The 15,878-nt window shown below is 36.7% G+C and overlaps 1 protein-coding gene across 1 annotated transcript; it reads right to left on the reverse strand.

Moving 5' to 3' along the window:
* Positions 1–1,254: 1,254 nt before the first annotated feature.
* On the reverse strand, positions 1,255–9,578 carry def6c (DEF6 guanine nucleotide exchange factor c). Its single transcript, XM_027151356.2, has 12 exons — positions 9,371–9,578; positions 8,103–8,243; positions 7,570–7,752; positions 6,796–7,023; positions 5,594–5,740; positions 4,986–5,094; positions 4,561–4,820; positions 4,379–4,486; positions 4,042–4,208; positions 2,926–3,160; positions 2,731–2,818; positions 1,255–2,433 (listed from the first exon to the last, which is right to left on the reverse strand). The coding sequence occupies exons 1-12, from the start codon at positions 9,464–9,466 to the stop codon at positions 2,201–2,203; spliced, it is 1,995 nt and encodes a 664-aa protein (XP_027007157.2). The 5' UTR covers positions 9,467–9,578; the 3' UTR covers positions 1,255–2,200.
* Between the last annotated feature and the right edge of the window lie 6,300 nt (positions 9,579–15,878).

Here is a 15,878-nt window from a genome sequence, read left to right on the forward strand (position 1 = left end):
TATAAACGTGTGTGTTGGTGTGTGCACATACATGGTGCCTAGTGATGGACTGGCTACCCAAATAGACTGTACAGTATATAAACCTCACTCCTAATGTTTCCTGGATGGTTTCTGGTTCCACCACAGCCATGACCAAGATAAAGCAGTAAAATAAGATTAATGACTGGATGAAAAAACTATTAGACAATTAAAAAATTATTAATAATCCAGTTTGTAAAATTGAGTTGCCATTTAATTATGTAAACAAAATCCCACACATGCACATAATCTATTACTGACAAAGGGACACAGCTCAACCAGAGCATCGCTAGGTGTTGCTCTCTTGGTATTTCTGAGCCAAACACCCTTTTCTAGAAAAATTGCATCTGGCTTTTGTCTTTCCCGTTCCCAGCCATCTCCAGCCTAAACAACTCCTAATGTCTTATTCATTTGACCCTGCTTCACTAGAGTGTGACTGGATGCTAAATTATGTTTTTGTAGAATTCTATTGTAATATAGGGCTGATTGCTAAGGAACAATTATCCTTGGTTTATATTCTGTCACTGCTCCTTTTCATAGAAGAGTGCCTATGACATTTGAGCTCACGTCACCAACTTGCAATCAAGTCCGTCACTAGAGATGTCTGGCCCTAAAACATGCTCTTGTTTGCCTCAAAATGAAGGGACGCACCCAGATAGTGTTGCATGTTTACAACCACAGATTGGATCAGTTCAGTGTTGTCTATCTGCTACTATTAGACACTTCATAGTTGGTCGTGTGGTCTTTAGAAGCTTGTATATTTGAGCTACTACAAATGAGAGTGTCTGATGTTAATTATAAAAATGTACTACTCTACAGCATTCTTGTAAATCTTCTGAAGCAGTAAGTAAAGTTTCTAAGCATGTATGCAAAAACTCAGGTGTTAAAGCCAGCATGCGTAACAGACATTTGCAAGAATATTTAGCTTTATAAACAGAAAGATTCCAAACTCTAAAGGAAAAGATCAGATTTTGGAAAATCACAAACCACGACTGTTTCACAAAGATCATTTACAGTCATGCTATTGATTATTACCCAAAACCAGCACAGAAGGCCATCATTCATCTTTGTGGCTGGGAGTGATGTCTTGCAGACTGAGTTCCACTCAGTCGCCAGCATCCACAGAACCAAATATGGACGGCATGAATATTTTCAACATCCAGTACTAAAGAAGTGCTTGTTTGAGAGCGTGTGGCCAACATAACATTATCAGTAGCACAAAAACGTTAACAGGACTATTTTGGAACCCATTTATTTTATTTTTAACTTTTGTAGTGAACAAGATGACAAATAGGGACCAAGGTTTGAGGACATTAACTTTTGGATATTAGGAGTCTAAATATTTTAAATCAAGTTCCCCCTCTACTGGTCATCCATAGAATTACAAATAAAACCTAAAGTATACAATACAGAAGCACAGAACCCATTACAGAAGAAATAAAAGATAAACCACAAGTAAGGAATACAGAGTGTAAATTCACAATTTATAAAATAAGTCATTGCATTCCTTGCTTGCCCCTTATCATGTATGTCTTCTGTCTCATACATGTCATATCTTAACACGTTATAATCATTGCATTCAGTCCTCACTATCAGATCGTTCTGTATAGCTAGAGCAGTGTAAATTGCTGATGTTGATATATCTGCTGAAGTAGTAAATATACAGTATACAACATGCACCAGATTACATAATAAAACAAATATAACTACAGGACAAAGTTTTTAAATGTTTGAGCAAACTATTGTTCATAATTTAATGGTTTTCTTTATTATTCATCTATACGATATATTGTATCGTGGCATACATTTCATACAATTATTTCATTTAATAAATTTAGTGATATTGATGTAGATAACAGTGTTTGGATTTTTCAACAGTGGGAAATAAATGGTGGGAAATAAATAACATCGCATACAGTATGTGTTTGGTGTTATCTGTTTGCATTAAAACCACAAGCACACACACACACACACACACACACACACACACACACACACATACACGCACACACACACACAAGCTTTACTGTAGATTACCAACATTTTTGCAAATACTACAACTACATTTTTTTAATATATATTTACATGTACAGTTGCTATTCATGTGTGTAAGATGGTAAGGCTACTACAAACAATAACATCTCACAAAATGTGTACTTGTTGAGTTTGTGCCAGGGAGGCACTATGAAAGGTCGCTGCTCTGTTCAACCTGTTCTCTGTTTTTATGTGGTTCCTCAACGTGGCATGCAGTGATTAGGTCTTGTGTATCTACATCCTCTTCTCTCTTTCGTAACTGACTGTTGGAGGATTCTGTTTCAGTGACGGTCGATTGAAACTTCAAAATGAACTCTGTACTGGTGAGTGCCTGGCCATGTTTGGGATAGTTTGACCTCACCGGCAGACGCTTCATCTTGTCTACACATGGATAGGGGGGGATGGGGGGGGGGGAGCATATTCACATAACATTAAGTTCAAACATTAAGTGCATTAACATTAAGTGGTGCTGTAAGCAGGAGTTCCAGCAGGATCTCAGTGACAATTTAATGCACTGGGCCACCCGTCCCAGACAACCTTTTTGCTTATTATCCCTTTTGTCTTCTTGTCTATTTAAAGCTTACAATGTATTACTTCAGTCTGTGGGCTTCCTGGGTACAGCAGATTCTAACAACAAACCCTATATCTGCCTGACAGTTCTCTGTGAGGATTTGTTACCTGCTGGTGTGATCGGCTTCATAAGGCCGTTGAGCTGGACGTTCCATTGTCTCATATGTGGTGGTTTAGAAAAATTCTCAGGAACTTTCTGCATAATGAGACAAATAGAAATTACAAATGTGCTGCCTGAAAGAGGAAGGGCCAACAGTTGATCTATTTCTCAACAGTTCTCTCTACTCAGCCTTGTTTAATTACCTCCACATTGTGCTGATGTGTCTCCTCTGTTTCTGTAAACTCCTGGGATGTACACGTTGTTAATTGGGGGCTAGAAGATGGAGGAATCACAGAAGATGCAGGACTGAGTATGTTATCCTTGTCCTTTTGGGGTTGAGGTGTTTTCTGTTGGGTTATTTCTGCACAGTCAGGAGTCTCCAAGTGCCTCTGATGGACCATCAACTCAGTCAGCTTCTTCCTTTCTTCTTCCAATAGCCTGGAAGACAAGCAAACACATGTATATGCTCTAGGAATGTAACAGAGTATAGAATAAATTAGTCAGAATGAGCAGATAATGTGCTCCAAAACTAATATACATATGGCTAGACAAGGCAAGTGTTACTGTTTTTTTTAGGAAGCTTACTAAAAATCTGCAGATTGATACAAGGTGTGTGCCTGCCAAAAAGTTGTGGAGGAGGTTTTTACTTCCATGAAGAGCTTGAAAGTCATAGTATAAAGGTTTCAGAAACATTCCTAACCTCAAATACAACTCAAAATCCACACAAGACTTAAAACGATCCAAGAGGATTCAGGAAGTGCGTAAGTGAGACATTTACATTCTTTTTCCTAGGCTTTATGTGGGAACCACATTAACAGTTCTGTACACACAGGTCAAGTGTTGTACTATCTTGATGCTGGTAGGTGGAATACCAAATAGAAAAAAATATTTAATATAATTTAATGCCATTTTGGAGAAAAGGATTGTCTTTCTTTGATGCTAGGCCTAGTTGGTTTCTATGGTTGAATATAAATAAAGAACTAAAGGAAGTTCTTATGCCAGCTTGCTCAATACAAAAAAAAAAAACAATAAATACAACAATGAATACATTTTGTAAAAAAATATTAATAGAAACATATACTAGAATAAAATACAAATCAGACAACTGCCACCTTTAACTATTGACATTCTTGGTATGGTGCAAGGTTCTGGCCATCGTCTGTGGTATTTGTGGTGTACACGTAAATTTTCACAAAAAGTTTGAGGCAAGGTTAAGATGATGGATGGTGATCATTAACAGGCCCTGGTGGCCATTAGATTTCCAAAATCTGCTTGATGTCTGATGGGGTAAAGAAAAAAGATAAGTGTCTGTGACTGACCTCTCAAGCTCATGTCGGACTTTCTCCTCCTCTAAGTGGACCTGAATCTGTGTGTTGAGCGCCTCCTCAAGTTTCTGTTGTGTGAGTTCCAGCTCTTGTATCCTCCTCTTTTGTTGCTGTACCTCCTTTTCCATTTTAGCCAATTCAGTCACCATGTTCTCTCTGGCCTGGGCAGCAACCAGTAAACCATCAGCCATAACATTTAGAAATGCATACTAGTAAATAGACATTACTGCTGTCAATAATGTCTCATATTTCTTTCCCTGAACGCAAGTGATAATTGTTTGGACCAACACGGTGCACTTAAATTATAAAAAAGGACACATCTGTGTCTTACCTCATTTGCTTCCTTCAGCTGTCTCTCCAGCTCTTCTTGCTTCTCCTGCTGCTTCTCTTTCACCCATGCATCCTCCTTTTTGCGCTGCACCTCCATTTCCAGGTGTTGCTAAAACACACTAAATTGGTAAACTCAAAAGCTTAAGCAGTATCACTTATGTCTATTTATTCCCTCTCTTCTACCTGGATGATGTCTATAATTTCCAAGTCTGGTTCCTTGCTCTCTGTTTCTCCGTGTTGAGTCACAGAGCTTGGCTCCTCATCTTCAGCACTATGTTCACTCTGGCTGCTTTGGCTCGAGCTTCTCTTACTACTTTGGCTGCTCTGGTTCTCGCTTTTCTGACCATTCTGGCTGTTCTCCCGTTGCTCTCGTCTGCGCATCTTTAGCTCCTGATGCACTGAGCTCTTTCCCTCTGTCTTCAGACGGATGGCTGTCTGCATAGCTAGTGTACATACAGAGAGTCAGACAGGCTGATCCAAACATTGCATTGTAAATATATTAGGAAAATTGTGTTTGTCATACAATACTATGTGAAGTTCTTATAACCTCAAGTTCAATATTTAGAAAATATTTCAACAGATTTAACCAGAAAGGCTTAAGTACTCACCTTGAATCCATTCCACTCTCTGTTTCTGATCTGAAGCACTCATCTCATATGTCCTGCCAGGAGTCTTCACACAAAATAAACAGCGTTTCCCTTCTTTATCAGGTATAGTCTGTCAAACAAATCAAAGAATTATTAGCCCTACATAATGCTTAGCTGTCTAGATCTGTCCCTGGGATTTTACCACGCATTTAAATTTGTACAAAGTGAGCTGAGGATCTTTAAAAAAGACCTCACTGATTCACATTTATTCACTAAAACACTTTCAAAAAATTAGTGAAATAATTTAGAAATGTAAAATGTTCACAGGAACAGTTTTTCAATCTGCATTTTATTTAAAGGAACAAGTGATGAGCAATTACTATAAAATTGTGGCTTTAAAGTAAAATACTGTTAAAATATGTTTCACAAAATATTATTATAAATATATAATAATGCATATATTTTATCTTCCACCATTATTGAAATTCAGTTCAAATGATTAAAAACAAACAAAACTTGAACCCATCATTAGTGATTCTGTTCTCTTTAGGAACTATCAAAGCTATATTTTGTGGAGAAAAATAAACAATTGCAATTGAACACAGACACTGAACAACAGCAAAACTCACTTCTAAAACACAACACCCATCCAACTGGACCTCGCCCTTCTTCTCTTTCTGGTCTTCACTAATATAGTAGGACAAGCTTCTTGGCTTAAGCACAAACCAGCGTTCATGCCAGTTCCGACGTACATGCCCCTTTTTCAGCATGTAACCCTGAAAGAAAGAGAAAAATAAGAAAGATCACTTAATAACCATATTACTTTATGTAGATTAAAAAAAAGATATTGGGAAACATAACTATGAAAAAAAATTGATTTATCACTCTCACTCTCTCACTCATTTTCTACCGCTTATTCGAACTACCTCGGGTCACGGGGAGCCTGTGCCTATCTCAGGCGTCATCGGGCATCAAGGCAGGATACACCCTGGACAGAGTGCCAACCCATCGCAGGGCACACACACTCATTCACTTACACACTCACACACTACGGGCAATTTTCCAGACATGCCAATCAACCTAACATGCATGTCTTTGGACCGGGAAGGAAACCGGAGTACCCGGAGGAAACCCCCGAGGCACGGGGAGAACATGCAAACTCCGCACACACAACGCGGAGGCGGGAATCGAACCCCCAACCCTGGAGGTGTGAGGCGAACGTGCTAACCAGTAAGCCACCGTGCCCCCCATTTATTTATCAATTATTTATTAATTTATTTTTAGTTAGTTTACATAATAGTAATAAGTTAGTAACAATTATTTAATTGAACTACACGTCATATTTTAGTAGGATATCATCACATTTAGTTCTTTAATACGGTGTCTCTTATAATTACTTTCCTGTGGTGGAAATCCTAATGGAATAGCTTTACTTTTCCTCTTGTTGCAAAAGTGCTTAACAAAAAACTCATTAAAAAACATATTAATGATTATAAGGTGTTCTTTCTAACAATTTTTAAAAATGTTTATTGGTCATAAATTATGGTAAGTGTCCCTCATATAAGTTTCCCTCATATAAGTCCCTATGAAAAATCCATTACTATAGAAGTTACTATAGAATCAGCATACTGACAAAAACCTGTGATGTGAAATACAGCTGGAAGAACTGGCAGAGCTGTTATTGTAAAATAATATTCTTTAACAGATTCTGACCAATCACATTAAAATTTCTGTGTAGCAATAGAAATATAAAAAAATTGCGGCTCCTTATTTGTCATTCTCATTATTATTGTTCAGTCCGTAGCTTTCCCAATTATTGAAAGATGGTCACCTTCTTCAGCACATTGTGGTACATCTCCATGAAGATGTCATCCAGTGCCATGCTGAAAGCCTCTTTACAGTCCACTCTCATAAGGTTCCCTGCACTGAGATGCTCCAAAAACATCCACACGGTCAAGCCATTCTGCAAAGAAGGATCCTGGGATAGCAAATCCTCCAGTGTCTTCCCATCCCACTCCTGGCTCATAGCAGTGGAGATCTTCTTCAGCAGATACTCTAGCTGAGGGCATAAATATTTTTCATATATAAAAGGGGTCAGGGTCATAAATGTCACATTTAATTACTTCTGCAATGATAGCAAGATATCTGAAATCGGTCTGAATTAATGCAACCATACTTGGATTAAATGTTTTTGCAGCTCATGGCATTTTTTGCACAACATGAAAGTTGGTAGATTGCAAACAAAGATTTATGTGTAATCAGCAGGAAGCCCTGTGACTCTAGTTCTGTTTTTACTGTTCTTTAACTTCCTAGCCTATGATAACATTGCAGAAAACTGAAATGAGTTACACATCACTTACTGCATTATATTTACATTACATCTTACACTTGACAGATGTCATTTTTATTATTTTATATTTATAGGATAAAATCATGCTACCAAAAAAAAAAAAGATGTGTAATAAACATAATTGCATGGACTGAAGAAAACTGATCCTATACCATTCAACATCTCCAAAATACGATCATGCTAGCATGCTAGCACATCTGATTATTATCCATTTATCACCTGTGGTTTCCCTCTATATACTATAAAAGCACCAACCTCGGGTTGGATGATGACAAGAGGATAACGATCCTCAGAGAGAAGGTTAAACAGACAGAAGAGCTCGAAGCAGTCCCTTTGGGAACACACCCCCTGCTGAATACTGGGCTTGAAGTTCTTCTTAGCCGTCATCATCCAGCACAGCTCATCAAACGTCTCCTTGTTAAATGTACCATCAGTAGCCTAAACATTAACAAAAAAAATTAGGTAAAGTCAAATATTTTCTTTTCTTTATTTCTACACTCAAAGGATAATTTCTACAACTGCGTGTATAAGCAGATTATAAGATTAACAAGCACAAACTCTTATGTAACAGGCTCCACTTACTATTGTTTTGTGGATAACTGCAAACTTGGTAAACAGGAAGTCAAGACAGTCATGAGTTTATATATATATATATATATATATATATATATATATATATATATATATATATATATATATATATATATATATATATATATGTTACATGTGTAAATGTTTAGATTATATATGTATATATGTATATAACTGTCGTATGTGTGTGTGTATACCTTTGCCAGAATGTATTTGTTGAGGTAAGGCATATATCCATGATCAGAGACAGGTCCATTGTCATTATCCTTAAAATGTTCTTCTAAGGCAACAGGGTCATGAGGGATGTTCAGAGCTGTGTATAAATTGTGAGACAGAACCTGTGACATACACAGAAAGAAAAAGAGCATTAAACACAACACAGCTGTATAGCACTGATAGGTGCAAGAACCTGCAGCTGAAGAGAAGGAGTAAAACTATAATTTATTAATAAGCAATAGGCCATGCTTTGAAACTTTTACATGTGATGTTGGAGATTTAATGCTGTAGAATGTTCACTACACTAATAAGCTTGATAGTGCTGCTGTATAACTAATCACATTATGGTAGAATTGATCACTCGTACCATTTTCTATTTTGTTTTCTTTTTTTGACTGTTTGTAGAGACAGACTGGTAATAAAAATCTGGTCTATACATGTGATCATAATATGGTTGAAATAGAGATATTACACCAAGGAGCAAAGGTGTGATGTTTTATGTGTGCAAAACAATCAGCTGACAAGCACATTGCTGAAATGAGAGGAATGAGAAGTGGAATTCTCTTCCCCATGTCTGTTGAGAGAATCAGTGATCTTTGCTTTTCAAACAGCATGTCAGGACAGCTGCCTGATGTTGCTTTATTTTCTAAGCATGGGATAATTTAAGGATGTGTTCCAACATGAGACATTCCACAGAAACTGCCGGGATTACCTGCACTGGTTCAGTGCTTGTGTATTTTGTGTATTTATGTGCATTGAAAGGACGACAACAAAGATTTTTTAAAACTACAGCAACACATTTAACACAAATTCACATTGTCCTCAATTATCCTATTGAAGTAGATATTTTGGTGCAGTAAGTGTGAGCTGACCTCAGGTTTATTACATAATCTTAGGACACAAAATTACAACTTGTTGCTATCATATAAACCTATATAACCTATATCTGTAATCCACACAAAAGTAGTGATGAACAATGTTTACATACACTGTCAGATATAACTGTACTTTTTCTTTTTGGAGTGGTGCAAACAATAGGATGTGTTTTGTAACTTTACTATGTTTACATTTTACTAGGAAGATAGTTAAAAGTACACCATATGCACTTTCCATACTTACAATAAGAATTAGAGCTATTAGATACATACTTGATTGCACAAACCCAAACCAGTGACAGTCATTTTACAGTCCTTGATAACGTTAGGGGCTTTTTGTGTGTTTTCCACAGTAGCAAAAAATCCCCTCTTACCTTCAACTGGGACTTGGACACTTTTCCGCTGCCCTCAGCCTCCAGCGACGTGAACGCGTACCAGATGGACTTAAGCAGCTCGGATTTTAGGTCCATGTCGCATCAGATCGCTCACTGACCATTCTGCAGTTAAAGGGAATAAATCTAGGGCGTTTTTTTTTTGACGCCGTGAACTGCTCTAACACGTTTCAGAAAGCGCACGGCGCAGGCGCTGTGCAGGGTTGCCAGATTGTATGTAGATCCAGAGCAAGGCTGTAATAAATCTCTTGCCAATTTGCGCCAAGAAGCATCCAGTAAATTATAAGTAGCAATCATCTGAAGCTAAATCTGAATAACATCTTAGTCTACAAGACACAAATCATATATGAGTGAACCTAACCCTAACCTTAGTGGTGGCAGTAAGTTACTCATAATGTTCAACCATTTCAATGGAGACATGGAGGCATACAAAGAAAATGCAACAAGCAGGAATTCAATCAAACCTCTATACTGTTTATACAGTGTTTTAATGCTGTGCAGAATTACATTAAGTGGAAGTGAGATGTGACCCCTCCCTTCCTGTGATATTCTTCTGCATGAAAGACATATGTTCCATTGTAATTTGCACAAAAACTGCACAAATGAGAAGGAGCAGCATTGCCTCCTTACAGTTTTAGGGTCCCTGGTTTATTTCTGTGCACAGACTTCTGTCTGAACATACACAGTGTCTGTCTGGGGTTCCTCTGCATTTTGTACCATTGTATCTTATATAGTATATTTTACAGTGCCTTGCGAAAGTATTCATACCCACTGAACTTTCCCACATTTTGACATGTTACAACCACAAAGAAAAATGTATTTTATTGGGATTTTATGAAATAAAATCGAAAGAAAGTGGCACATAATTGTGAAGTGGAATGAAAATTATAAATGGTGTCCAATTTTTATTATTATTATTATTATTATTTTTTACAAATAAATATCTGAAAAGTGTGGTGTGTATTTGTATTCACCCCCTTTACTCTGATACCCCTAACTAAAATCCAGTGAAATCAACTGCCTTCAGAAGTCAACTAATTAGTAAATAGAGTGCACCTGTGTGTAATTTAATCTCGATATAAATACAGCTGTTCTCTGTGAAGCCATCAGAATGTTATAGAACATTAGTGAACAAACAACATCATGAAGACCAAAGAACACACTAGACAGGTCAGGGATAAAGTTGTGGATAAGTTTAAAGCAGGGTTAGGTTATAAATTAATATCCCAAGCCTTGAACATCTTATGGAGCACTGTACAATCCATCATCTGGAAATGGAAAGAGTATGGCACAACTGCAAGCCTACCAATACATGGCCGTCCACCTAAACCGACAAGGAGAGCATTCCATGACTGAGGTACCCTTGAGCAAGGCACCAAACCCCCCAACTGCTCCCCGGGCGCTGCAGCATAAATGGCTGCACACTGCTCCGGGTGTGTGTTCACGGTGGGTGTGTTCACTGCTGTGTGTGTGCACTTTGGATGGATTAAATGCAGAGAACAAATTCTGAGTATGGGTCACCATACTTAGCCATATGTCACGTCACTTAAAGAGTGATAGTCACGCATAATCAGAGAAGCAGCCAGGAGGCCCATGGTAACTCTGGAGGAGCTGCAGGTGGGACAATCTGTCCACAGGACAACTATTATTCGTGCACTCCACAAATCTGGTGTTTATAAAGGAGTGGAAGAAAGAAAGCCATAAGAAATCCCATTTGCAGTTTGCGACAAGCCATGTGGGGGACACAGCAAGCATGTGGAAGAAGGTGCTCTGGTCAGATGAGACCAAAATTGAACTTTTTGGGCAAAATTCAAAACGTTATGTGTGGCGGAAAAATAACACTGCATATCACCCTTAACACACCAATATGTTGTGGGGATGCTTTTCTTCAGCAGGGACAGGGAAGCTGGTCAGAGTTGATGGGAAGATGGATGGAGCCAATTACAGGGCAATCTTAGATTGGGCTCGCCATCCAATCTGACTGAGCTTGAGCTATTTTGCAAAGAAGAATGGGCAAAAATTTCACTCTCTAGATGTGCAAAGCTGGTAGAGACATACCCCAAAAAACTTGCAGCTGTAATTGCAGCGAAAGGTTGTTCTACAAAGTATTGAATCAGTGGGGCTGAATACAAATGCACACTTTTCAGATCATTATTTGTAAAAAAAAAAAAAATTTGGACACCATTCATCATCTTCCTTTCACTTCACAAGTATGTTCCACTTTGTGTTGGTCTATCACATAAAATCCGAATAAAATGCATTTTTGTATATAGTTGTAATATGGCAAAATGTGAAAAAGTTCAGTGGGTATGAATACTTTTGCAAGGCACTGTGTATAATGCATTAGAAAGCCATTTTATTTTATATTCCGTGTCTGCTAGACAGTCACAGTTTGTGGATTATAATCAGTATTTATTACTGGCTGAGCGGAAAGTGGGTGGATTTCTTCATGGTCAAAGTCCTGTCTGCTCTAACAGGTGGAACAAATATGAGAAAACAAATGTCTTGCTCTGCTTGTGTGGTAATAACTGCTTAAAGCTGCATTAACCTGGATTCAATTATCTGGGCCTAATCTATTTGTTGAAACAATATTGACTTTATTGCTCACACACATTTTAGACAGGTTTGCCTGCCACTGCTTGTTGTATATTTTATAAAGGGTGAAATAGGATAGGATTGGGGTTCCCCAGTAAACTGTATTTGGATGTTTAATCAGAATAATAATCAATGTACTGTTTAAGTGTATAAGAAAATTGCCATTGCTAACTGTCGTTTTTGAGTATGAAGCCCCAACAGCAACACCTCTTCATTGACCCAGTGCAGGGTGAAGCAGGCCAAGGTCAAGGCCACTCTACAGTGTGAATACATCTGGTTTAAGCAATGCATTCCAAAAAACAGTAGATGGCGCTATAACACAATGTAGACATGTGTGTCAAAGCAAAAGCCCAAATGTAAACATTTTAAATACTCTGTAATATTGTTGCACAGTTTGAGAGCTGGCCATTGTTGTTTTTGGTTTCTCAAAGCCACACAAAAGAGTGGAGTGGAGTGAATGTTATTATAACAACAATCCAGGGACTAGATCTGAAACAAAATGGTTGTGATGGTAATATGCTGTCACCCATATGAGGATGAGGTTCCCCTTAGAGTCTGGTTCATCTCAAGGTTTCTTCCTTTACCATTCAACAGAGTTTTTCCTTGCCACTGCTGCCTAAGTCACCTCAGCCTTGCTCATTGGGGATAAATACAAACATTTAAATATATGTAATATTAGTCTTTAATTTTGTATTCTATTAATCTTTATATTATTCTTTATAATAACCTTTTGTTCTGTGTTTATGTTCTGTAAAGCTGCTTTGAGACAATGTCAATTGTAAAAAGTGCTATACAAATAAACTTGAATCGAATGGTAAGTGTATTTTTACTTGCGAATTTTATTTAGAGTGCAGTGAAATTTTCAGTTATCTTCAGATATCTGTATATGTATTTGGATTTAAATGAAATGTGAGTGTGAAACTAAACCATAAGCAGATTTTTTAAATTTTATTATTATCCAAAATAATAAAGATCTCTATTTCTATGGCCCTTTCCATCCCTAAGGTTTATACAGTATGCGTACACATACATTTGTAATTTGTGTCAGTTTATCTCCCATATCTTTAGAGAACACACCATGGCCTACAGATACGGTTCAAAACACAAGAACTCTGTTATGTTCACAGTCACCAGACTTTTAATTATGTACGACTGTCACAAATCACACCAGTCCATACATAAAGGACTCACACACATTCACTCAATGCGAAGTAAACGTTTTGTACATGACCTTAATGCTCTCTGCTCATGTATTATTTCTTAAGTTTTTTCTTCTGGTTTTTCCTCTATTGAGTCTTTATGCACATCACCTGACATTTGACTGTTTTTTGATATTGATTTGTTTAATTGTGGTTTTCACACTAAACTTTATCTGAATTTGTATCCATTTCTGCCTAACTTTTCTTTCAACTTGGCAATTTGTGTTTAGATTTTTATTTTTCTATAGAGAACTACAGAGTAAACTAAACAAAACAAAACAAAACAAATTGATAAGCGATTGAAAATATTTAGGACATCTAGATTGAATTTTTGCTTTGCTATCAGTCATCTAAAAGCACAGGCTTACTATGCACATTTCTATTTGTAATAGCAATTTTATGTCTGACTCTAATGATCTTTTACTGATTGTTATTAATGTATTTATTATTTTGGAAGTATAATTCATTTAATAAAGTGATATATTTCCAAAAAGTCTCTGTGGACCAGATATTGTGTAAATGCAATCACATAGAACACTGAAAAATTTGCAGTAGGTTTAACCAGGTACAGTAACATTCTTGCTAGCTGTACATGTCACGGTTTCTTTGAAAGAATTTCTCCATGCAGGACATTTTTTGGATTACTCTTTCTGTGTAATCTTTACAGGTTACAAAGAAAAGCACAAAAGTGTATGACTACTGAAAACCTAGACTGACCTTTAGACTAAACTAAAAAATTGTGTGCATATTATACTGTTAATGTGTTACTACTACTAAAAAACAAAACTATTGCATTTTGTTTGGAAAGCTGTTCTGTACAGACATGTTTTTGATGCAATTCTGAGGATATTATGTTAGTTACCTTTCTTGATAATACCATTCTTTTAGATAATTAAATAGTGCATATATAACAGCAATTCTTGCTTCTTTTACAAATATGACTAGCACCCAAAAACACAGAGCTGGTCCATGTATGATTTGTTTTAAAAATAATGTGGCTATGAAAAGCAAAACATAAGTACCTGGAACTTGTAATACCCACACTCTCTTGTGTTTTGTTGACAGTTTAACATGTTATGCAGTACGCTAAGTACTGGACCTGTTTGAATTTTTTTGGAACATTTGCACCACATTTTTATTTGATGTTGTCACAAATTTCATAGAAATATTTATGAAAGCTGCCAATGAAAAGAAAATGTCTGTTCCTTAATTGAACTCCAGTACTCATGCATGTTAAGTCAAATGCACTTTTTTTCCACTTTTACTAAATATTTAAGTAAAATGGCTTTCATATGTCAATCAAACTGATAGACTTCAGACGAGGAATAACAGGGATATTCTTCTGTGGAGTGGAAACATTGTCCAAATCTCTTTGCACATGAACATAAAAAGATTGAATGATTAAAGGTTGCTTTTGAGCCTTAGTTAAGTAATAAGGACTCAAACAAACATAATTCTTAACCCAAGTATTTCCTTCAGTTTCTTCTCGATGTACCAGTTACTTAACATTTCATCTAAATGAAATGATCTATATACTGATTTATACAAATACATACAAGAATTCCTGAATGAGTGCAGTGCATGCAGTGTATCGTCAACTCCTTTACCTGCTAAAAAGGAAAATATGATAAATCGTTTACAAATCTGTTTTATCAGCATTACTACGCTGAATCGGTTGTCACACTTTATTACCTGTACAGTAGATATATTGAGAGAAATAAGTGAAGTGTTGAAGTTTATGCATTGTGAGTAAAGAAAACATTATAACATGTTCAATGTAAACATGTCAAGTGTATCATTCCTGTATACTCTAAATTAATTGCACAAATGATCATTTACTTTAAAAGCAACATATAAATGTATTTTTCATGGTTACCATATAGACTATAAAGTCCAAAGTGACATTTTTTGACTTGTGCTATTTAAGATGGTAATTAATACTATTGTCAGGACCAGTGACCCAAAAATCTTTATTCATCTTTATTGACAACTACCTTAGTCATGGTTGAATTGGATGCAGAGCGTATCCCTGGAATGCTGGGAACAAGAAATGGATACTCTCTATTCCCTGCTCTCAGTAGCCAATTACACGTCATCCTGCACACCAAAAGGCAATTTTACCAAATTAGCCATTTCACCTACTTGCATGTTTTTGGAGGTGGAATTAAATTAAAGGTCCTCGAGGAAACCCATATGGAAATGGGGAGAACACATAAACAGTAGCCTGAGCTCAGAATTGAACCAGGAGCCTTGAAATTGTGAGACAGTACACATAGAATACCCCCTTATTTAATAATTCCATTACCCCCAATTCCCTTGTTACTTGAAACTAAAATATTTGCATCTAGATTGGCTGCTGGTCATAGTTATAAATAATTAACATGTGTGACATTGGATTGATCCAGTTTAGTATGGTTGATATAAATTTAGATAGTGGAAAAATGTTGTATTATTATAACTTATGCCAGTATTTTTGTGTAAGCATTTCCTCTTTGAAACAGCTTACCCACAAACATGAACATTTCTGCAAACAGAATGTAATAGAATGCACATACTAGGAAACTGCCACATGTAGAGAAAGAACAACACAAAGATCCCTACTGAGAAACAGAACATACTGCAAGTCATCAAGACTCCATGAAGATTCATCATTACATGGCACTAGCAATATACTACTAAATAGTACCTGCATTTAC

The sequence above is a fragment of the Tachysurus fulvidraco genome, chromosome 19 (genome assembly GCF_022655615.1).
Source record: "Tachysurus fulvidraco isolate hzauxx_2018 chromosome 19, HZAU_PFXX_2.0, whole genome shotgun sequence".
Classification (NCBI taxonomy): domain Eukaryota; kingdom Metazoa; phylum Chordata; class Actinopteri; order Siluriformes; family Bagridae; genus Tachysurus; species Tachysurus fulvidraco.

Bases quoted from the DNA above. Each gene is read 5' to 3' on its own strand.
- def6c (XM_027151356.2), bottom strand. From the start codon at position 9,466: ATGGACCTAAAATCCGAGCTGCTTAAGTCCATCTGGTACGCGTTCACG. The intron at 3,161-4,041 runs GTCAGTCACAGA...CTTGTCTTCCAG, and splicing joins GTCCGACATGAGCTTGAGAG to GCTATTGGAAGAAGAAAGGA. The intron at 2,819-2,925 runs GTAATTAAACAA...CTCATTATGCAG, and splicing joins CACATCAGCACAATGTGGAG to AAAGTTCCTGAGAATTTTTC.